The sequence below is a fragment of the Nesoenas mayeri genome (assembly GCF_963082525.1).
Source record: "Nesoenas mayeri genome assembly, chromosome: 2".
Classification (NCBI taxonomy): domain Eukaryota; kingdom Metazoa; phylum Chordata; class Aves; order Columbiformes; family Columbidae; genus Nesoenas; species Nesoenas mayeri.
The window spans coordinates 89,730,167-89,755,238 of record NC_137543.1 but is presented as its reverse complement, the minus strand read 5'-3'; the positions used below and the strand labels follow the sequence as shown (position 1 = coordinate 89,755,238).

The window sequence follows — 25,072 nt, the reverse complement described above, 5'->3', positions numbered from 1 at the left end:
GTTTTAAAGATTACAAATATGTTGATGCTTGCTATGATTTCAGTTTCATTTTGCTTCTACTAAAGGGTGGCTGCTGCAGAAATCCATTCTAACTACACTTTTTTAGATTGTTAGGGGTTTTTTTGACAATAAGCAGAAGCTAATGAACACTTTTTCTAAAGCATAAAGAATGACCTGGTCCAAAACATCTGCTGGAAATATTTGTAGATTTCATGGAAGCAGGAGGAATCATCCTTCACAGGAAGAGTTTGGCATAATTATTCTTAGGACACAAAAATTTACAGCTCAGTAATTCTTTCATAGATCTTGCATACTGAGATTATGTCACTACTGTGAGGTTACACTGGCAATGAACATTCCCAGGCACTGGAATACCATCACCTACATGACAGCTATTCCAGTCTTCCTTGACACAACTTCAGCACTGTGAAATAGCCCTTGCACAAATTTTTGGATGTTTTAAGAGTTTGCTATCCTGGCAGCAGGCTGCAGCATGCCAGTTAACCTCAGCATCCAGGAACATTCCTAGGCACATTTAATTGTACTGGTCTAAGTGCAGCTTCAGAGATTCAGGAACTAGTAATGCTCTGAGCCTTCTGAATGAATAGGAGAATGCACCTTCTGTCATGTGGTAACAAAGCACTTTTCCCTTCCCAAAGCTCTCTGTTCCCAAGTTTTTACTTTGGATTGCATAATGATTGAATTTATTTTTTAATTATTTCACAAAGCCGATGAGAAACTTATAATGTAAAATATTTTCTAACAAACAATGTAAAACTCTAATGCAATATTAACCTGTGAAAGAAGAATATCAATTAAATACTTTTAAAGCCAAAAATCATTTTTGCTTTTATTCACACCATTATTTTTTATTATTCCAGACATCTGTATTTAATAAACAATATAAAAAGATTTTTAAAATATCGTATTCACTTAGAAATCTGAGATAGTACCTTTGTAAGTATTGGCACTTCTGGCAAGATTTAAGTTTGTTTTCTGTCTGGGATTTTCAAGGAGTCAGTCTTTCACATATTATTACTGATATATTAGTTTTTCTGAAATGTCACACTTGTTCAGAACTGAACAAGGGTACCAGCATGTTTCAGGATAGAATCTAGAAATTTTGTATAACACCTTCTCCTTCAATCGATATTACTATTGCATTTGGTTGTTACTATCTTTGGACAATCATTTTATTCAGAAGGAAGATGCTTATATTCTTTTATCCTCTGGAAGACCAATTGTCTTGACATAAACTTCTTGATTTACGGAAGGTATTCACTGAAAACTGCTTGGCAGAAAGAATGTGTTCCAAAAAGTCTGTGCAAAAAGGAGAGCTCCAGAGAGTCTGTTCAGAATTATTACTTGTTATTGGAAGGCCTTCAGGAAAAAAATACCCTCATTTCCTCCCAGTTCTCAGTCAACTTGTTCCTCATTGATTTGCATCAAACCAGTAAGGAGATCAAGTCTGTGGCAGCCAAAGAGGGCTTTGGCAAGCTTTCCAACGGTGGCACCTTTGGAGCCCTCCCTCATTACCCACTTCTGCAGCATTTGGTAAACTTTTTCTTTTAGTCCATCTCGTTCACAGTCGTGATCAATTTCTTCAATCTCGGGATCAGAGAAGCCCAGTTTACGAGCACAGTGCTTCCAGTGTTTAGCCAAATTTTCTCTCACTAGATCCAGATGTTTCTCAGTCAGGACAGTAGTATTGTCTGCAAAAAGAAAGACAGTATAAGCAAATGGCATTGATTAACATGTCTTCTACATTTTGCGCTATAGCACCTGTCTTCTCCCAACTATTTATTGGTAATATCACGAGACAGAATTTTAGTGACACAAACAGAAGTGGGTTTCATGGAGGCAGTATTACCCAGTGATGCCAGGAAAGAAATGCCCACTCACAACACGTGTATTCACAGGTCAGTTGCTGGACTTGGTTTTTGATCTGAGGCTATCATAATTTGTCACTTAAACCTGCAAAATTGAAAATCTCCTTCTTAGAGTTCTGATGTCTGTATGATATGTTCTATATTCTGAAACACTACTTAAGAATACACAGGGATAGTTTAATTTGGTATTGACCAATGAAAATAAATTAAATTTCAAAATCTTCCTACCCAGATGAAGTGATCATGTCTACAACCCTGTCAGTGTTCAAGAAGCATGTAGACAATGCTTTTAGATACACAGTTTAACTTTTAGGCTTTCTTGTGTGGTGTCAGGTGCTGGACTTGATGACTTTCGTGGGTCCCTTTCAACTTGGGATAGTCTATGATTTAAACTATAACTCAGGTGAGGACCACCAATCCTAGCCATGCTTCTACCTCTTTGAGTGTTGTTATTCCTCTTGTTCTTGATGCATATACATCCATACTTGTACTGATCTCATAAGAGGTCATGAAACTACAGGACAAATGAGGTACATGGTATTACAGAACAGTATTAGCACAAACCCCTACTTATTTTATACACAGTTAAGTATGTATTAGAGAGGGATTCAAACAGCTGTTTCTCAGGTATGAGAGGGAGAAAGCTGTGCTACTTTCAAGCCAAATGATTCTCAGATAAATATATGGGGAGAATACATCAAAACTAAGGAGATATTTCCCTTACCAAATATACCCATTGCTTCATAATGCATATAAACTGCTTCTGTAGCAACAGGAGAAGTGCTGATGTGTTGATTTTGCTCTTCAATCTTCATGTGATTGTAGGATCCAATTTGAATTCCAGAACTGTTAGTTATGTTGTACTTGACTGAATCTTCTGTATAAGGGAATTTAATACAATTTTATAAAGAAACTTCACACTTTTCTTCCTTGTCACATGTGGCTCATAATCTAAAGATTCTAAGGGAAACCTGGGATTTCAAGTTTTCTTTGTGCCTATAAACCACTTACAACCTGGACAAACCTTACAAGGGTTAATTAAAGAGTGGAGGGTGCTCCAAACAACACAGCTTGAAAGGAGCATATATTAACAGTGCCTGAGGAACAAGACAGCATTTCAGGGGTTTAAAACAGCTAAACTGTAGAGACCTGTGGCCCAAGGAAGGCTGATCAGTGTGAAGCCTGCAGCTACAGATTTGTATTAAAAATCCAGAGTGAGAAAGGACAGGTGTTCCAAAGGCATATGTGGTTCAGGACTTGGGTAGCGTCACAGCAACTTGACGTTTAAACCAAGGAGGTGACTGGTTTAGGTGTACATGAGATCTTGCAATGCCTTTATGTTTTTAAAAGCTCTTTTACATAAAATAAGATGTTGTCTTTGATCAATCAGATACATGTTTAACATTGTTTACAGGTCATTCTAGAGACAGGAATTATTTTACATACCAGTACTGATAACTTCAGCTACGGTTAGAGGTATTACAGAATAACATAAATTATTTCAAGATCCTGAAGTTTTTTGCTGTACTGTTCAGGGTGCAATGCATAGCCTGTTGGCTACCAGGACAGATGAAGGCTACAGCACTTACCTGTGCTTAGTCTGGATGCAGAAGGATAATATGCAAAAGTTCCCTTTGTGAAAGAAGTGGAATCCTTGTTACCTAAACAAAGAGGGAAAACAAAAGGTGCTAAAAGCATTATGTAAATAAAAAAGCAAATGTACTTAAAAATGACTGCTGTATTTGTAACAGTATGAGTACCTAGTTTGTGCTCTTAAATACAAAGAGATGACAAGCTTTTTAATTAACACGACTTTATCTCCTTGAATAACTCTACTTAAAGCAATGATCTTGTTGTGGTTTTGCTCAGTGACTAACAGCTTTGATCATCCTTGGATCCCAGGGAAGGCTATAAGCTTCCACGTGGGTATATGAATTCCTCTCTAGTAAGCAGCCATGCGGGACCACAGCACACCACAGTTATGGACTGAGCTGCCTCATGTCAGGCATTGAAACTGGAAAATTCCAAACTCCCAAGTGTGCTCCTACTGCTGAGACTAATTGCAGTTTTTATTAACAGGATGCTTGTGACTGGCTCCAGCAAAGGTACAGGATACCACTGCATCTTCTGCAGTACCAGAGATGTAACTTCTTGCCCGGGGCAGGAATCAATCTGGATGCTCACAGCAGAGCTCTGTAGCTCATGATAGGGCAGGAACAGTGACTAGCTTATGGGCACCCAACAAGACAATGGAAGCTCTTCTGCATCCCAGCCTGATATCTGCTACACTAATAACTGTTTCCTTTTTTTCTTTTGAACAGAAGACTTTATTAGCTATGTTGACACTTCCAATCCCTGCCTTCTTACATGACAGCTCTCAGATTTATTTCAGTAAATGAATTCACATAAATCAGTAATTACAGCCTCTGCATAAATAATTTAACAGAGTAACACCTTTTGTAGCACTCTGTCTGTGAATGGCTAGGCATCGCTGATTTTTTTTTTCTTTTTTTTTTTTTTTTGTGGTACTATCTGGAAAAGAATGCCACACTAAAAATACCAAGCATTCAGAAGCAGGCTAATGTATCTCATGATACCTCTAGTTCCCAGAAGTTACAATTTATAGGCCTCTAGTTACCATTTATTTATACTTTTTGCCAATGCTCAGTGTTGTTTTCCTCCTTTGTCTCATACGTTTCTACTCCACAGCTCACTAGCAAATACTGACAGAAGCTCCCCATCAGCACCAGGTACAGCCCTCTAAAGAAACCAGTTAAGAGCCTCAGTTCCCTGCACTCAGGAGGCTCTTCTCATGCTGCAAATCAAGCTAAAAATACCCATTTTTTTTTTTTTTTCTGAAATGCTACAAATGTTGTTTCTGCACAAGCAGAACCTATGGTATGAATGTTACAATTTTGAGAGATAAAAGTTTTCCATTGCTTTCCTAGAATTACTGCTAGCAGCTCTTGGTTTTGGTAGCTGCTGTAGCATTATCTGCTGTCTGCTTTTAGATGATTGGTAGCTGAAGAGTTAAGTATTGGATCTGAAGCTCCTCTATTATGCTGATACTTTATAAATGGTTCACTTGAAGTTGACAGCCAGAAATCAGTGAAAGCAGCATAATGAAGTGAAAGCTAGAGTATTTTAGTGACATGAATTAACTTCAAGTAAACAAAGAGAACTTCATGAAATAAATTCACCCTTGCTGTATCACAGATTAACTGTTAGCAATAAGCAGGTCATTGTTACATAAACTACAAAACACTCTTGTCCACTTCAGTTTCAGAGAACAAGTGTAGTTTTAGAAACATAGGTGTTGAAGGAGGAGGAATCTCACCCGTATCTGTGTCTGCATTCTTTGGATACCAGTTTATGTTGGTCTGTGATGGCAGGTTTGGGCCAGATTCAGGCACAGGAGGTTTACTTAGGCTAAAGGTACTGGCTAGATGCAATCCATAGAGACCCTCTGTGTTTCCTATTGGAAAACTGTTACGGTTTGGCTCATAAAAAATATCTACAGTTCCTTGTTTTGGTGTTATTGCAGCTGGTTGTGGCCAATAATACGGATTAGTGTTTGATCCCATTTTGTCTGCTCTTGGATACAGTTCACTCCGTTGAGGAGTAGTAAATGATTTTGCAAAGGGATCGTAGGAAACTCTTCGTCTCCTTTCTTCCTCTCTCATTTCAGGGGTGTATGCTACAGGTGGAACTGCTTTATCCATCCGGCTCCCGAATGCATGGTAGTTGTATTCACACTGAAGTTTTCTTTCTAGGTTATCAGCATGTGTAAATGAGGTCTCACAACTCTCAGCCGGCTGGTTCTCAGGGGAGGCAGCGAACAGGGCTTGGTTAACCTGACTGGTCATGGGACCTTGAGAGCTGTGTAGAGAATTAGGCTGATCTGAAAGGGAGAAAAATGAAATATTTGAAATACATCCAAATGCAAGTATATAACTTTTTGCAATGAAACTGTAGAATCTATTATTTAATTTACCTTTAATATTATGATAATATATAAAAGGTGAAAATATATGTTACTTCCAGCATAAACTGTGTTTTATTTTACAGAATACTTTTACTGAGAAGTATTATTAGTTTCAAAATCTCACTTAGTCATGTGGTGCCAGAATTGCACACTCTGGTTATATTGGCATCAAGGCATCACTGAAAAAAACAGTTTGTGGAGGCATATGTAGGGTCTGATTTACTAGTGTGTCTCAACCAGCATTAACTGGAGTTTAATCAGTGCAAAATTGGAGTGTAACAGGATGGAAAATAACATCACTGTAATAGGTGTTATTTCATACAGCGCAAATAATTTGTCATTAAAGTCATGTTTGCAAATTATTATGTAAAATACCCCATCTGGGTATTTCATGATGCATCCTAGTTTATTTTTCATAGTCCTCAAGTATACATTTTTACAAGTAACACCTACCAGATAAAATAGTCTGTGCCATCTACATCTTTCAAACTAATTCTTACTATCAAAGGAAGCTCTGCTTCAGTCCTGAGTTATGATCTGGATCATGCTGCAGCATTCCAAGGCTAAACAAGAATGTAAAAATCTGCTTGTTACTACTTATTCTTGTGTTTTTAAGGGCAGGTCTACAGTTGCTTTCTTAAAAAGTTCTGAAAGCTTCATAGTAGTCTAAAAAATCTGGTACATTGCCTAAAGCAAGGGACCCTTAAAGACCACTGTAAAATTGGAGTATATGTTTGGGGTGTATGTTTGTGCTTCTGTTTTGTTCAGATAATGCCAGTGAACTGTTTTGTGGTTTTGTTTGTTTTCCAAATGACAAGAATTCAGTCCATATGAGGCAGGACCAAAACTAGTTCCTTTTGACGGCTGTATGTTAGTACACATTCCGTCTGACTTACTCTGCTGCTTTTGTTATTGCTGTTGGAGAGGGAGTGGGAAGAATAAGCTAATACAGAAACAACCTCATCAAAAGTGACAGCTATTAGCAATTCAGTATTAGTATAAACTATATGGCATCCATTCTTCAGGGCACACTTGAGATGTATGAACAGATCCTGTGGGATATCTTTCACTGCTGCTGTGTGAGTAATGCCCATTGACTGGAGAAAAAAAACTGACTTTGACTGACAGGCTGTCAAGATAGTATCTTTCTGCAGTGTAGATTCACAATAAAGCATTTCATACCTAATCCAAAAGAGCATCTTAATCTGCTGCAGTCATATATGATTATTTCTGCTAAGGAAATGCAACTATACTAATTTAAAAATATAACAGTGGGGCTGCTCTACTGAGTCCATCAGTTCTACTGAAGAACAGTTATGGCAAGCCTAGCTTTGGGGAAGATTTATTAGTTGCATGTTACAGGTTAACATCATTAATTTAATAATGTCTTTCAGATGCAGTGAGAAAACTTAGCAGGACTGTTTTTCTACTGAATTTGATATTGTTCCTTGTAAATCAGCGTTGCAAATATGATCCTATATCCTTTGCCATTAAGAAATTTTGGTAAAAGAATTCCAGATACACTACTACAAAACTGTAACTATCATCATGTATTAGTGAGGCAGCTCTCTAAAACACGTGAAACATGCAACTCATGCAAGATTTTTAGAAAATATGAGAGAAAATTCATCTATTAGTACTCCTCAGATAGATTCCATAGAGCAAGATCATAAACAAAGGAATATGTTATACTTATGCACCCTGGTCATATTCAGAGCATTCACAAGAAAGGCTAGAGTGGGAAAAAGGAAAGTCTTCCTGAAATTAAAGCCTACAGTCAAAGCACTTGGCATGACTGAAAGAACGGGAAGAAAGATCAAATATGAAGAGTAATTATCACAGTGACCATTGAAAAGTCTAGTGTTAAATAAAATTTATTGGAATAGGAAAGCAGAAGCATGTAAAATTAAATGGGTTCAAACTGTAGATTGTGGAAAATTTGAAACAGTAAGTATGACTTCAGGGAGCAAATTTAATCTCTTCCGTGATTACAATTCTCTATGAAGCACCGAACAATTGAGTTTCTCCATAACCCCTTAGTGGTGAGATTACTTACTTTGTACATGTACACAACTTTATCTTTGGCAGAATACACAGAATAATGATGTGCTAGTAACTGACTCACCTACTTGACCGCTACTGGTATCTTCTGCTACAGCATCTATTTGAAGGGACTGCATGCTGTTCAGCAGATGATCTGATTCTTGCTGCACATAAGGAAGAACAAATGATCAAGTTATTGTAGGCAAAAGCTTAACCAAAGAGAGTACCTGTAGGGTAGAACACAGCACAGCTTCTCAGTGAACTGACCTGAACAGATTTCATGAATCTGTGGGAAGAGATCCCATACTCTCACAGAAAGCACAGCCTGACAAAAAATACCAAGTGCGTTGCTACAGGTGGACAAAATCCTTCCTTCAGTGAAGGGAGGAAGGACTGCAATGCAACTGCAATACATATAATACTCTGAATTGGGCAAATGATACCCTTGTATATCAATACTCATACCAGCATGAGTTTAATCCATACAGAATGGTTTTGATTGTCTTTCTTGTACTTAATGACTAGACTTTCTGCAAGCAATCTGTGTGAGAGGATGCTGCTGAGCTAAAGGTAGCAAATGTGCATTCTGTTTTGTGAATTTATATTTAGTAAGTATTTTCATCAACAGGAAAGAGGCAAGGAAGAAGATTCACATTCTCAGGTATGGTCACATTGACTTTTATGAAGAGTATTAGGAACAAGGAGTTCAGAGCAAATGTTCACAAAGATATAGTACAATTTCCCTTCTCACCCTTATCCTCATTTCACTGTGAGTGAAGGCAAAATCCATTCCTGTTCTATTCTTTTGATGTTCCCATTATTCAGAATTCACTGGAAGTGGCCCCTAATGCCAGGAGTTATCACTGATAGCTGTCAGTACTACTGAGTGAATTAATAAAATCTGTGATTGAAAGCTTCCATAGTCAGCCCAATTGTTCAAGAACTTCTCATTCTCTTATTTCCAGTCAGGAAATCATTCTTTTTTTCATAATTTACAAAAAAATACCTGGAAAAATTATTTCTCAGTTTCCCCCAGTGCTTCTTACTTGTAAAGTAATTTCTAAAAGTAGGGTTTGTTTTGTTGTGTGTGTGTTGTTGTTTTTTTTAATTAAATGCCAGAAGCACTTTCACAGATTAAAAACAACTACCATCTCTTCCTCCCCCAAAAATCTAGTCCCTTGTGGAAACAAAAGATGACATTCTAAAGCACATTATAACCTTAGTGCCCTAGATTTTACTTGAGTAACTGAATTGCTTGAACATGGGGGTTGGACCAGATGATGTGCAGATGTCTCTTCTAACCTCAACCAGTCTGTGATTCTATGGTCCTTATAGTCAGGATGCTGTGGACTCTGCTTCTGTGATTGCTGATGGGCGGATGAGGAGAAGGCTGTGCCCAAATCCTCTAGCTCATGGTGCTATGGAAGCTGTATTAGTAGTTCACTGCACTGACTTGCCTTGGATGCTGTATTCACGTTCTGTGCCCTGATCAGAACAAATGCTTTAATTCCTGAGAAAGTAATAGACACATGGCCCATTTTCTAAATGGTCCTTTGGTCCCTATGATTTGAGAAGTATATTTGCAGAGAGCTAATGCAGCTAGTATAATTGGCCATGATTCTGATTTGGGACTGCTATCATAAATTAGATGTATATACTTCATGTCATGAGTTAAGTTCGGTTAAATCAGTCCAGGAAATCTGCTTCACCTGTTTCATTTTGCAAAACTCTATTGCTTTTTTGAACAGTCACTGGTGCTTCATAAACATCACATGTTCTCTAAACTAGAAACTTTCATTTCAACAACTGTAGACTGAGTGACAGAAGGAAGCACTTTAAAGAGTAAATGAACGGCTTCACAAAGCAAGTTGTTTTTATTTTCTTAGTTAAAATAACTGGGTATGTGCTCTTCTAACACCCACTTCACTGCAAAGATTAACCCCCTAATGCCAGGAGTTCTCACTGATAGCTGTCAGTACTACTGAGCGAATTAATAATATCTGTGATTGAAAGCTTCCATAATCAGCCCAATTGTTCAAGAACTTCTCATTCTCTTATTTCCAGTCAGGAAATCCTTCTTTTTCTCATAATTTACAAACCAAGCCAGAAAAGTAAGAGAAACCAACTTGGACACTTGGAAAACACATGCAATTTCAAATTTTCCCTGTTGTTATTACTGTGGTAAAGCTTATTGCTCTCAAGCAGTGTGGGACTCATTAGACGCTGCCTGAATGCAGGACTAAAATTACCAATAGTTTACAGAGTTTTTTATGCTTCTTCTAAATCAGATTCTGCCACTTTTGAATCTCTAGGAATAGCATTTTATTTCATGAGTGAGACTTAATGGAAATATGAGGAGCTTTTGCAAAGTATTAGCATAGAACCAGAGTGTCCCTCAGGTGGGAACAGACCTTGGAGGACCTCAGGCTGACCTCTTTCTCAAAACAGAGTCACTTATGGGATCAGAGTTGGTAGCTCTGAGATTTGTGCGGTTGTGTGTTGAAAGTCTCTAATGATGGTGACTCAACAAGCTCCTTGGATAACTTGCCCCACTGCTTGGCTGTCCTCATGGGGAAAAGATTTTTTTTTTCCTCTTACACCCAGTTTGAATCTCTCTTATTTCAGTTTATGCCCACTGTCTCTTGTCCTCCTACTATGCACTGCTGTGAAGAGCTTGGCTCTGTCTTCTCAATAAACTCCACACAGGTAGGGGCAGGCTGCTATTTATGTCCCTCAAAACCATTATATGTCTGGGCTCAAACAGCCCCGGTTCCTCAGCCCCATCTCATATGGCAGGACTAAAAAGTGCTGAGCAGGTCTGCTGCTGCCTGTGACACTGTTGACACAGTCTGGGATGCTGGTGGCCTTCCTGATGCCCAGGTTGCTGCTCACCACCACCCCCAGGTCCTTCTCAGCGGCACTGCTCGCCAGCCAGGCAGCCCCATGCTGGCACTGAAGTCAGGGGTTATTCCAGGTGTAGCACATTGTATTTGTGCTTTCTGAATTTCACAAGGCTTCTGTCATCCCATTCCTCCTACCTGCAGCTGGAAGCCTTGTCCTTGTGACTGTATTGACTGGTCCTCCTAGTTCGGTGTCACCTGCACACCATATGAGACCATGCTCCATCACTTCCCTGAGGTCACTGATAAAAGGACTAAACCAGGGAAGGTCCCAGTATAGCAGAAGCAAGCACTACTGCAGTTGTCACTGGCCTCTAGGTGAAGTAGAACCCATTATCTGCTGCCCTCTGAGACTCACCTTCTAGCCTGTCCATCCACACAGTAACATACAAACTTGGACACAAGAATATTTTGGGAGACAGCGTTGAAAATCTTCCTAAAATTTGGGTAAATGACATGCACTGCTCTCCCCTCATTCACAAATCCAGTAATTTTATCACAGAAGGAAACTGGGTTAGTCAAGCATGACCAGCCTCCAAATGGCAGAATCTGGACATAAGTGAAGTTGAGGAGAACTGACAATATAAATTGTTTAGAAAGTTACTTACTTTTAACTCCTTTAGATCACCTTCAATGTTTTTTTCTAAATTTTGATAGTAAAATGGCTTGTATCTTTGACAAATTTCTGCAAAAAGAAAATAATTAAGTGAATGTGGTTTTCAATGGAAAATAAGTGTGATTTATACTGCTAAAATTTTTGATGGATAAGGATTGAATAAATACTTGTATGAACTCAGAAACAGGAAAATTATATCTGTTCACATGGCTCATTCAGCCTTAATATAGTAACAAGAACAGGATGATTTCTATTTTTTGTTGTTGTTGTTGTTACATTGCATTTTAGGATCAAAGCTCTCTGTTTATGATCTGTGGCTGACAGCTCCTTTCCTTGACTTGACTGGCCAAAGGATTGGTTGCCACATTTTAAGAAATGAAATGCATTCAATTGCATTCAGCTATCTGATAAACAAATATCCCGTCTCTATTAACGACAGAATTGCTGAAATAATCTACAAATGTGAGAAATATCAGTAGTTTGCATATGAGAAAACTAGAAGCTAAAACCCAGTGCAAGCATAAACTCAATCCATTAACAGTAGATTATGCAGGTTAAATACAGAAACAGTAGATGAGTTTCTTCTGGTATGCACATTTCCTCTGAGTACATGCTTGTTGTATATGAAGCTCTTGGTGCCCCTGTCTAAATCCTCAATTTCCTGTTAAATGTAGGAGTTTTTTTGGTGGGTTGGTGTTTGTTTTTTTCTTGTTTTGTGGTGGGGTTTGTTTTGTTTGGTTGTTTTTTTGGCTTGGGGTTGTTTGTTTGGGTTTTTTTGGCACTACATATTGAGACAGAAAGAAGACACAAGAGGAGATAAAGACTTCTGAATTATTTGCTGAATGCTCAAAGTCTCCTTCCCAGACCATTCAGTCAAGACTTTTACTGACTGCAAGCGCTTTGAGAACTGACCATACAAAAGGATGATTAGTTAGTCGAAGACTGTTGCATTGCTCACGGAAGGCTAAACTAGGACAGCTTTTCAAGCTAGCTTCAATAGGGTATTTTCTCAGTCATAGCCATGATATACTATGTCCCTTGATATTAGCTTTTCTGTCCATTTCAGCAGGAAGATTATGCTATGCTGAAGGCAAATTATCAGCAGGTATAAAGTGTCTTAGCTCCATCCACTCACTAGTATTTGTCAAATCTCTAAATGTTGGACCAGATCCTATTTTTAGTCAGGGTACAGGGAACAGGCTTTACTGGGCATGTGAATTCACACTTTTATTTTCAAAGCAAAAATTTATATTTTAAAAGGAAAACACTGATTTGTTTTGCTGCATTACAAACTATTGACAGATACAGAACAAAAAGAATCCCAAAGCAATGCCTTACCTGCAAAGACTGGCCGTTTCTCTGGCTCTTGCTCCCAGCATTGTTTCATTAAGTCAATAATTTCCACTGGACATTTATCAGTGATCTCCTCTATGTCTGGTCTGTTGCCATTCATGATGCCAAAGCAAATCTGAGCTTCATTTATACCATCTGAAAAATAAAATTTCCTATCAGATCCTGATCATGGGTTTTGCTACATTTCTGTAGGCAGAACTAGTGAAGCAGCTCCTTGTGCATTTGTGGATATGTAAAAGAAGATTTCAAAGAAAGATGCCTGATTTACAGCTAAAAATCCCTCACATTGGTGAATCTGGATCCACTGTCCCAACTTCCAAAGATTAGAGATTTATTTTAAGGTTGATGGATTTACTTCTATATGCAAGACATGCCCAGTCTGAGTAAGGGTAACAGATTTATCTCTCTAGAACCTGAATCTCAGTTGTGCTCTGCACTGGTTATGAGCACAAAGATGGCCACACAGGCAACATTTAGCCATTTAGTTAGCAAAAGATCCATTAAAAATTATAAAAAATGTTACTCTGGAATTGTACAGTCTGCTCCTATTGCTTTAAATGAGCACATTACTGCATGTTGAGAAAATCACACCACAGGGCTGAGAAGCAGTAACTGGCTGTGGGGCCATTTCTGTTGAAAGAAAAACCACACGTAACTAGACCACTTCAGGAAATAGCGTAGATCAAAGTTTTCATCCTGGCCTGCACAAAGTTTGTCTAATTCTGTCAGTGAGTGCAGATTTATGACCCCACCATGTGGATGTGAATAGATTTGTTTCATGCCTGCATTTCAATTCAGAATTCTTGCATCATTCCTGACTTGTAAGCATGGACAACTAATGCCTCTTAATGGCCCTGAGGTGCTAAACTGGTGCTATTTCTGGGCACAGGCAATTTAATCTACTGATCTTAATTTGATAGTTTTAAATGCTTAACATTTGTAATATAATTTTATGATAGCATCCTTTTGGAAGTAACTTACGTTCGTATGGCTCTTTGTTAGCAAAAATTGCCCAGATCACTATGCCGAAGCTGTAAACATCTGATTTCTCCGTAGGTTTTACATTAACACAGCGTAAATGCTCTGGGGCCATATAGAAAAGAGTCCCAGCATTGTTCTGGCAAGTGCTCTTGATTTGCTTCTGTCGGACAGCCTCTTCTTTGGTCAGCCGACTCCAGTTCTTAAATGAGGCAACACCAAGATCTGCAATCTGAAAAATGAGACAAATCAGAGCTAGTGCTGTGATGAAGAGGAGATAAACAAGTATTTCATGCAGTGCTCAATTTTATAATGAATAGCTGGTCTAAAATAGCTCTTCTAAAAATGAAACATTGCAAACAATGCAGCTATGAGAAAGGAAAACAAACTATTTACTGTTTCATGGGGTTTTTTTGCCTAAATAAAGTATCACTGCCAACTGGAAACCATTAGGCTGAACCTTCATTATTAACTTAATCCTACTTGCAACAATTGCACAATGTAAAGAAAAAAGAAGTTTGGTTTTGCTCAGATTGACAATCACTTTCAAGATCCGCTTGCAGTGCTTGTTGCAGAAGATTCACATGAGAATAAGCTAGGATTCAAATCCAGAAGTAATCTATGAGATGGGCAGATATCCCTCCTCCCTTACTGCCCATTCCACTTAAAAGTCCATTTAACTCAACTTCCTTAGATCTTCCTGCAGAAAGAGGGAGGAAGAGGATCTAAAAGGATGTGATGTGTATGGCAAAGAAATGCAGAAAACGATGGAGTAAGTTAGAGCAGGGATACCTGGGTACTGTAAGCTTCACAAGGTGACATTACCGAAACCTTAGGGTTCAGTTTTACAACTAGACTAATGGCTGATGGCAAAGAAAGTAATCCTTCCCTCCTGTCTCCACAGCCTCCTGTTATGTGCTCCCTCTGCACCTCCTGTTCAAGCACTGCCACCTACCTGACACTGGAAAGACCTCATGCAAGGCCCTCAACCAGTTTGCTGAACCAAGTGCTCCTCAACAGAAGGGTAACGCTGCCAACAAGGCAAATCATCATCTGCTCCTTCGGCTGCCTAAACCAGGGCAGGGTGGTCAGTTTATAGCATCAGTGCTAACACAAGTGAACAGGAAGTCAACAGGAGAGGGAAAACAGAAGAAAATGGGATTGCCTCTCTCGGCCACAGGCAGCTGTCAAACTGAGTCATGTAACAAAATCACTTCAGATAAAACAAGGTGACACCTTGCCTCACTTCTAGCTTGCTTTTCTTTATCTCTTTTTGCCTCTAACTAGCTTATTGTTCCTCTTGTGTTTCTAAAGCTTTGGGCTAAATTTAGAGGTCATGTATTCAGAGGAAGAGGAAAATGTGACATCCTGCTGAGGAAAAGGAGTCCAAGTTCCTGTCTGCAAGTGAGAGGAGGTCTAACATGATTGAGGAAGATATAAATCTTCGTATATTTGCAGTTTCCTAGAACAACTATTTCCCTTTATAAATATCGTCAATGTTAGACCCATTCAGGCAGATAGATCATACAACAGCTGCCCTAAATTATAATTTTGATCAAGCTGCTTAAGGAAGTCTTATCTGATTCTGAATTTCATCCTGGGTTCCAGTTCAGTTTGTCATGCAGTGTGATGATAGCCTAGTTTGGTCCTGTCCATATAAGCAAGCTGAAACCCAAAAAAACCCCATCGAATTTACATTTAAAGCAGATTGTGATTTTTTTTTTTTAATTTTATTTTTGGCAAAAATAATATTTTATACCTCTTATCTGCAAGCTGCTCATATTGTACTGGGACTTGCTACTGTATTAACCTTGTCAAACAGCTTCTCACTAATTTATGTGTGAGAAATATCAAATATCAGAGCTCTCTCTACAGGAATTTATTCTGTAGTTTCAAACTGTAATGGGGTGATTATTTCAGCAACTCACCTTGACCAGAGAGGACATTTGATGAGGACTGCTGCATATTCTACTGAGGTTTATTCAGCAGTAGGCTGTGTATCTATGTGTATTGATCTAAAACCCCACTAAAGTAAATAGAAGGGCTTTGGAACAGGCTTGTAAACCATTCATTGAAGTAGTCTCCTGCTGCTTTTTTTGTAGCTTCTGGCTGTCATTTTAAAATGATGACTAAGGGAAAAAGAGGGAGACAAAAGAGGAAAAGGTAATAGGCAAAAGAAGGGAAAAAAAGGAGGGGGTAAAGACAGGAGGATAAATTACAGCAATAGAGGACAGAAAAAATGATCCATAAGTCATTCTACTTTGCTTCAATCTCTACATGTTAAGGTTTATTCTTTCTAGCTGTTTTGTTATTTGCAGTTCATTAATTCTCAACAATGTTATTCATTTTTTAACAACCTTAGTGGATTTTTTTCACAGTTGGGGGAAAATCATGCGCATCTCAGGCTTGGAGATTGTACAGGCCACCATAGTTCAGTGATCCACTGCTAACACACTTAGTGATAGCTCGGTAGACCGCAAAGGCATTGCTCTAGCAATGAGGAATACTAACCAATGCAGCTGAACTGGGTTCTTCAACCCAAATCACCAGCTCTCTCCAGTTATGTTCTAACAAGTACCTTAATGTGGAAATCCATGTCCACAAGGATGTTTTCTGGTTTTAGGTCTTTGTGTACGAAGCCTTGCTCATGCAGATAAAGCATTCCTTCTGTGATCTCCAGGACGAAACGCCCTTTCACTGACAAAGGCAGTGAGAGCTAAAACAAAGAACAAGAAGTACTATCTATTAAAAAATGCTACTATAGCCATCAAGTTAAAAAACAGTCTTTAAAAAAGCTTCTTCTCAGTCACAGGAGTACCACTGTTCAAGCTATGGTAAAAAAAAACTACGGTCCTTCTTGGATTTAAATTTTTGCATTAAAGTAATTTGAGAGTCATTCCATATTTATAAAAGCATTCTTCTTTAGCAAGTTCTCCACATATCCCTACAGACACTCCTATAGCTTTGAACCTATAAGTGTGGTCTGCTCATCTGTGATGGGCAGGAAAGCCATAGTTGTCCCCTGCCATCTCTAGAGAAGGCAGGGCTGCCCATGACTCTTTAATACAGAAAGGAAAAAGAGAAACTAAAGAGTCCATTCTCTGGAGATGGCAGTAACATCCTGTCCCTTTCAAGCATCTTATCAACTCCAAGGAATGGCAAGGGATGAAGCAATTCACTGCTCACTTTCTGTAGCACTTTCATCATGTTCCCCCGGTCCACATACTCCATCACAAGTGAGTAGTTTCCATCTTCCAAAATTATACCTAGTAGTTTTACAACACGGTCATGCTGCAGTCTGCGCATAATCCTGCCTTCTTCAAGGAGGGAAGCATTATATCTGTAAAACAGAAATGACACTGAACTTAAGTGCCCGGCTAGAAAGACCACAGGGATGAAAATGCTGTTGATTCATAATGAAAACTATGGCCAAAAATGTCAACATCCCTTGAGCCACTGTAAGATGAACCATACCTTCAGCTTTGTTCATGCCAGGTTCTATTCTCTAAGTCTGTGCTCAAAGGCCTTGCACAAAGACTGTCTGCTCAGCCTAATTTTAAGGCCTGCTTTTCAGAAAGTGTATTTGTGGGTGCAGTGCTGGTTGTGTTATTTCCAAATCACTGAACTGGGGTGAGATCAAGACAGGGCAGGGCTGAAAGAGCCTTTGAACAATGATCAAGACACACTCCACTACTTCTTGTACAGGAAACTACACAGGTCTCTTTCCCAAAGGGCTGGTATTCATGCTCGCATTCAAAATTTATTTATTACAGGGGATCCACCCACATACTGGATGATGATAACATTTACTAATGATTACTGGTGTAGGATGAACTCAAAGCCTAACTCTTTACCTGGGCCTCAGTACAACCCATCAATAGTCACAGGTATGCAGATTAAATAGAAGAAGGGGTGGTATTTTTACTATTGCTGTTGTTCTAGTCATGGGGCAAAAGGATGTAAGAAGATGGTAAGACTGTGTTTCTTGCTAATGCTTTCCTACCTCGTGACTTGAAAAGAAACTGCTTTCTTCCTCTATGTTTCTCTGTAGTACTAGAGAAGAAAATGGTTGGTTGTTTTGTTTGCATTAGGCTCAATTATAAATTTGCTTAATACTTTTTGGTTCAATACTTCAAGGAATAACAAATTTATGAACCTGTATAGTGAGAAAGTAAAACACAAAATCAAAAATAAACCTTGCAGGCTTGTCTGTTTTAACTGTGTTCATCCCAGACTGTCACTACGGTCTGCAAACTAGTAGAATCTCTTAATTTGCTTTCCATTGGCAAAATAAAAACTCTGTTAATTTATTTATCATAACCCAAAGTAGAAGAACATGGTCTTTTGTCTCTCTCCAGTGGATGACTCATGGCTCTGAGGTAGCAGAGCTGCAGTATGACCTGAATCCACTGAAAGCAACAGCTCATTCAATCCTTGAATTAAATCAGTTGGCTTGGCTCACTCTGCATTTTTTCAGAGGAGAGAGGGATGCAGTTTTTGTATTATACCTGTGGGTTTGCAGTCCTGCTGATAGCTCATGTGTGTTTAGTTCCTAGTGGATACCTATGGTTGGACAATTATATTGAAAATTAATCTGTAAACTTGAAAATATTGTGTGCCCACTAAGTTATTGTATTTCCTTAAGTGTGTAAGAGTCCACTTGATTCTTAACAATTCACAGTAGTGCTTATGTTGCAAAAGAAAATAAACTTCACTGGAACAATGAATTAAAACTAAAAAAGTTGGCTCCTGAGGGAAAAAGGGAAAATTTGCAGGACAGCTGCTAGTATTGTCTTAGAGTGTTTTCCCCACATGCAGTATCTGTAGGATCCAAAGATCTGAAATTATTACACTTTATTTAGATTTATCTCCAATGAGTTTAGAGGATTCCTTAGACTAACTGAAAGATAAAGATCAGAACTAAGATCTGTAACTTACTCAGTGCGCTGGGGTCCTGTATACACTTTTTTTAATACTACATATCCGTGTTTCTTGTGAAAGCATAAAGAAATTGTTCCAAATCCTCCAGCATCTAATTGTTCTTTTTCAAGCAAATCCTGGGTGTTCATGTAGATATCTTCCAGCGACATGTTTGCAGTCTTTGTGCCTTAACAATTAAAACAAAGTACCCTTGTGCTTCTTGACCTGTAGTAGAAAGGAAGAAAAGTGTCGTTATCAAGCATCTAGCTGTTCCACTAAATAAGTGCCTATGTAAGGAGTGAGACAAAAGTGTGTACTGTCGTGACCCTTAGGAACAAAGGGCCTCCATTTGAAACAGAAGATGCCGTGGTGCCCACAGCATCAGATCTCCAAAGATCACTATGATTTATCCTGTCAACCCCCTTCAGTTATATTATTAATAAGTCAATGTAAAACCATTTCTTTACCTGAAGTTGTCAAAGTGCCATTAAGAAATAGTTTTTATCCATATAATATGAAGTAGATTGGTACTGTCCCTACACTTAATATGTGCAAAAACTGAAACCCAGAAAAATCAAGGGCCATGATCCCCAAGGCATGCAGTGTCCAATGCTTCTGATAGATGTCTCATTTTCTGACTTGCCTGAACATGTCAGGTGCCCAGATATTTATGTAACTCCAAGCTTCTTTTTAGACATCTTTGAAAATCTAGCTCTACAGAGTTTGCTTGAAGCTTAAAACAAACAAAGAAAAGGTTTCTCTGGATGTTGAAAGAAAGAACTAAGCTTCTATGGGAAACTTATTTTCATAGGCCTCTTGAGTTTAAGCAAACAAATGGTAGGAAGGACTGTGGTGGGGATATAATGCAACTTCTCCCCTGCCCCTCAAAAAGAAAGAGGAACAAAGAAACTGTGAAGGTTTGCAGTATCTCCTAAGTGCACCAAGAAAAAGAGAGCTTGGAGGAGCCTATGAAATGGGTAGACGAGCAAATCCCAGTGGATGCCACAATAATTTTAAGCCTTTGATAAAGCTCTGATGGTTACTTTCCTAACATGTCTCTCAGGTGGTAAAACGTTACAAGAAGGCTAGACAGACAGTACCTTTGGCATATGCCAGCAAGTTGCATTGCTAGCACACGCATAAGCCACAAGCTCTGTTTGTTTGTTTGTTTTTTCTCCCTGAACTTTTTACCTTAAGCACCTTACATCAGGTACGGAGTCTGCTAAGAAAAGGTAAAGTCCAAAAGACTGGCAGGGCTGTTCAGTTTCTATTCCCCTTGGGGTGACTACAACGCAGGTACACAGAGCTGGAAGAAAGGCACCATTTCAAAGTTCCACTAGCAGCAGTAGATTGGCTCATTCGGGTAATTAAGAGCTCTAAACAGTGTAGCAAATTTTTCAGACCAACAAGTGAATACTAACTCCTGTAAACTGCCTTGCACATGTATCATCAAATCTCTGATTGAAAAGATTGCTTGAAGTTGTTATGAACATCAGCTGCAGCCTGATTACCACAGCCTCTTTCTGGAGCCTGGGAACTGCAGAGGTAGTGAAAGCATCTATAGAGAGTAGGTGTCTGAGGGAAGAGAGATGTTTACATGCAGATTTGGAAATTGTCTGATCAGTGTGACAAGCCAAAATAGGGAAGAATAAGCTTCATTAAAAAAAAAAAAAAAGTGCCTGTAGAAGAGAGAAAGCAAGAGCTTCCTCTTCCGAGTGTATATAGTACTCTGTGGGCTGTTGTATCGACAAGGAACTTCCTCTCTACATCTGGAACGGTGTGCTCTCTTCAGAGTTTTCTTCTTCAGCCTTCCTGATTTTGAAAGGATGCAAATTTTGTTTTGCTGGAGTGCTAGCTTGTGTTATGAGCACATGACTGAGGATATGGCTGCATTCGTTTGGTAAAAAGGTAAGCTCTGCTATGCCTAATATAGTTGTTAGGGAGGAGGGGATTGGTTTTTTTCATTTGTGTTTTTTAATTCCTTTAGAGTTAATCAAATAGTTGGGTAACATATGACTCATGGCAGTGCAAAGAATACCCACTGCTGCTCTCACAGGTGAGCTTTTGTCTCCCTGTAAGTTTCTGGTGATGGTTCTCTGGCCTTCTTGGTGTGATGCTACTGATTGTTGTGCAGATGAGGTGGATGTCACAAGTATGAAGGCCTGAGTCCAGTTGAGAGACTTTAATATAGCATGAACTACAATCTTGCTTCTTTATCTGGGGTCTCCCTTTCAAGAATTGGTTCAAAGTCACGTATCTGTGGTAATTTTTCCATGCTAACAATAATCTAGGTAGTAGTTATTCTCATAAGAATTGCATGTGCTCTTCTTGTGAATGCAAATTAAATGTGTATTTTTGAATGCTGAATCTCTAAAGTTGCGTTAATACTATTTGATAGCTTGGGGTTGCTGTTGAATACCATGGAACTTGAGAAAAACCAGCCCTGCTTCATACTGCAATAATATAGGACATTGTTCCTCTTTACTTTGCTAATACCTGTTCCTATCAAACAACTTATAATCACCACAACCAGAAAGCTTGGAAATTCAGAAGAAGTTATAACTTCTGAAACAATGAGACAGCTGCTGAAATGAGTTGGATAACATTAATAAGAGGGAATTTTCTCATAAGGTGGGAGGGAACTCTCCCCAGGCATGCTTTACTACTAGGATGCTATTACTTTTTTCTGTTGTTGTTATCAAGTAGTGAAGTACTCTGAGTAAAAGCTCTTTGATCAAATGACTTATTTCAAACTCTTTTTTTTTTTTTTGTAGGATAGATATCATAGGAAAGCAATCTCTAGCAAAGTTTTTCAGCAAAGACTACTTATTTCATTATACTGTCTAACATGAGGTATTGGCTGATGTTACCTGGAAAGTCAGATGATACAGAAATCAAGGAGGGGAGCTCAAAGCCTCAAATACATTCCAAGTTTACTGCTTTGTATTGAGATACAGTGATTCAAATGGATCCTTAGCACCTATGATACATCAGCACATACACTGTATATGTGTGGTTAAGGGAATGGAAATTTTGTGGTTTGGTTCAGTCTAACCTTACACAAGCTATGCATACTTCTAGAGGTTAATTTGTGCTCTATAAGGTCACCCTCATCTGTATACTTGGTATACAGATTTAAAGACAGCAATATAAAGCAATTTTAAAAAGATACTATTCTGAAGATCTGTATGAGGGTGGGGTGGGTTCATATTTAACAAGTGCCAAAACACGTTACGAAAACTTTGAAGACTGGTTGAAAACAGAGGGGTTTTGGCTCACAAATGTTAGGGTTTTCTTTAGAGAGGGATAAAAGTGTAATAACTGTTTTTTTCAACACCATGGTTATGTTCTCCTCTCTGACCCCCAAAGGGCACATAAACTCACAAGAATCATGACCTGGTCATTAGGTCATATCAGGCCTGATCACCATTCAAAAGCGGTTTGCTCTGTTTTAATAATTTGTTACTGACCTGATGTAGATCTGGTGTGGCCTGCGTGGCTAAGAAGGATTGCTGAGGGCATTAGCACAGGAGTTTGGAAAAAGGTCACACAGTAATTGCAGCCCTTTTGGTCTAATCATCCTGATAGAACTTGAGACATGTTACAGGATATAATCAGAGAAAGTGAAACAGGTTTCCAAACACCAAAACTTGTGGCCACTTAGTTATCAATTAGGAACAGAAGGGAATACAAACAGGAACCAAAGCTGGTATCACTGATACGGGTAACATGAGAAGCAAAATGGAAGGGTTCCTACAGCTGAAGACAAAAATAGTGCATGTGTAGAAGATGTTTAAAAAGCTATCAGTGCATCTCAAGTCTTGCTGTAACTCTCATAACCCACTCTGTCTAAACCTTTCCCTTCTGGCTCAGGCTTTTCAGTTGCTGCATCTTTTCATTGAGGAAGGATTTTTTTTTTTCTTTTGGAAACAGCAAAGCAAGTATCTATGTCAGATCTGCAGTAGGTTACATTAGGCATTTCCGGGAACGCAAGGAGGAGCCCAAGACAAGGGAAGCAAAGGTATTTCATAGGACCAAAGCAGAGGGATGGCAGAAAGTAGGGATGGGGGCGCAGCGGCTTGCACCAATACAACAGTGTCATAGTTGTGGTTTAGGACAGCAGTGGCCACATGAATGTGTGTTCATATGTGGGAATTGGAGTAGGCTGTCTCGGCAGAGGTACTCCGTACCGCCGCGGCTGACGCAGGAAGGGGCGAGCCGGTGTCGGGTCCTCCCGGCCAGGCCGAGCTCGGCCCCTGGACCCCGCGGACAGCGCCGAATGCATCCGCTAGCGGTGGCATCGGCAGGAGATGCGGGGTTGGCAAGCCCTAATGTGAGTTTTCTCCGCCTAGTTCCTCGTTGGCCGACTCAGCACGTTCTCCTCCTCCTCCCGGCGGCTTCCTGCCGCCGAGGCCTCCCCTCCGCTACCTCGTAGTGCAGTTTCCCGTCGCGGCGCTCCGGGGGTTCCCCCGCGGCCGGGCGACCCTCGCCTCAAAGCCGCCGCAGGCGTGCGGGGTGCAGCGCAACCCCGCCGGGTCACCTCGCCCCGAGGCGCGTCTTCCCACCAGCCCGGCACCGGCAGCCCCCTGGGATTCGGAGCCCGCAGCAGCGGCGCTTTCGATTTCGACGGGGCAGCCCAGGTCCCCCTCCCAACACCCCCTTCCCCGTCTGCTGTGCCTTACCGTGCCCGCGGGCCGCTCTCCTCCGTCTTGCCGCCTCCCTCGGGAGGACCCAGCCGGGTGCGGGTGCCCCGCGGCTGCGGGAGGAGATCCCGGCCCGCCCAGCCGCTGCGCCTGCTCGGAAGAGGCGGCTGCGTCTCGCTCAAGGGCGTTAACGGTGCTGCTGTTCATGGGGCTGCGAAGGGACTGGGTCTGTGCGACATAGCGCACGCCCTCCACCGGGAAAAGGGGTGTGATCCGTGCCCGCCCGAGCCTGTCAGGCGGCCGTACCCAGCGCCCGCCTGCATTGCCGCCTCTTGAGGGAACTGCGGAGCCGCCGGCACCCAGGAGGAGTCAGCTCCCGGTGCCCAGCCGCATATGTGAGCATGGTACAACATATGAATGGACCCGGCCAAGTTACTTAGACTGACTGCAGTTGGGGGTTTGGTGCGTGGTGGAAATGCATTTCTTCGTTGTGGTTTTGGTGCCAAAGAGGCAGGTTTTTGTTCAGGAAGGGTGGAGCAGGAAGGAATTTCTGTTTGTCAACAGAAAAACTGTAACAGATAACGGTCCTACAAACAGCTACAGAAATACATAGCCTAAAAGGACAGCCGTAAACCATCCAGCACATCTTCCTGCTCTACAGAAGTTAGTTGTGTCCAGGGCATCTCTTACAGATTTTATCTGGTTTGTTATTATCCTAACAACAAATAATATATAACATATTCTATTGTTGTCATTAGGAAAACTGTTCTGCTATAGAAATAATGGTTAATACATCTTCTTCAGATAAGACTGATTAATTTGTCTTTCCTCTAGTGAAATGATGGCCATGACAAATGACTCCCCTCTTTGTCATGACCTTTCCCTTTCTAGAGAACAGCTGCATTCTCCATGGTGCTCCATGGATGCTGTGGAGTTCATGGCTCAGTACTATTAGGCACTATGAGAACAGCAGCAGCAGATCCACGTGGGAGTGCAACAGCAGCCCACAACTTCTGCTTGAGGGAGCCTTTCTAAAACTGGAGGGCAAGCTTGACAGTGATGAGAGAACGAAAATGGTCCAGGTGCCTGGTCCCATTTGCTGGTGGAAACTGAGGCCCCAGACTGTCATAGATCTGGAAGAAACAATGGCCACAGAAGGTTTGATATACTTCTGTGCTAGGCCCCATGGTGGATTTAATGGATTGGGTTCCACAGCTGTGGAGGACTTCTGAGGCTATATTTGTACCTGTCCTATTCTTGCCACATACAAACAAAACATTAATAAAGAATAGAACCCCATTCAGTGTCATGAGGCCTTTGAGATTTACATGGGTGCACTGGTGTGTAATGCTGGCATATTCTGGGCCTCTGTCCTTTATTTCACCCTGAGATGGTCAGCAGTGCAGTATCTGAATTCTTAAACCATCCATGTACCATATCTGCCCTTCTAGGGGAAGACACAGTCTGATTTGTGCCTTTTGCTGGCCAGCATGTTCATCTGCAAGGGGCAGGTGGCTCCTGCCTTCCAGCTTTCCAAAAGCTGCCTCTTTGCAAGGATAGATGGGAAAGTAATATGCGGGCAACTGCAGTTTTGGAGAGGTAGAACAGCCTTGGTGATCACTTCCAAGCTGAAGTTTTCTCTCTGAGTCTTGAGATGGTTTTCTGCACCTTCTTGGACAAACTGAACAAACAGCTTATTTCCAGGAACTCTCAAAAAAATCCTGAATGCAATTGTTTCTACTCTA

General features: G+C 40.3%; 1 protein-coding gene across 2 annotated transcripts; it reads right to left on the bottom strand.

Moving 5' to 3' along the window:
• Nucleotides 1-618: 618 nt before the first annotated feature.
• On the bottom strand, nucleotides 619-23,516 carry RIPK1 (receptor interacting serine/threonine kinase 1). Of its 2 annotated transcripts, XM_080339100.1 has the most exons (12): nucleotides 23,367-23,516; nucleotides 18,703-18,909; nucleotides 16,951-17,104; nucleotides 16,343-16,480; nucleotides 13,768-13,996; nucleotides 12,772-12,921; nucleotides 11,426-11,502; nucleotides 8,000-8,081; nucleotides 5,227-5,790; nucleotides 3,479-3,550; nucleotides 2,614-2,766; nucleotides 619-1,712 (listed from the first exon to the last, which is right to left on the bottom strand). In XM_080339100.1, exons 2-12 carry the CDS (start codon nucleotides 18,852-18,854, stop codon nucleotides 1,417-1,419), a joined length of 2,067 nt encoding a protein of 688 aa, XP_080195226.1. In that variant the 5' UTR covers nucleotides 18,855-18,909; nucleotides 23,367-23,516; the 3' UTR covers nucleotides 619-1,416. The 2 variants fall into 2 exon arrangements, with proteins under 2 accessions (XP_080195226.1, XP_080195227.1); XM_080339101.1 differs by lacking the exon at nucleotides 2,614-2,766.
• Nucleotides 23,517-25,072: the final 1,556 nt, after the last annotated feature.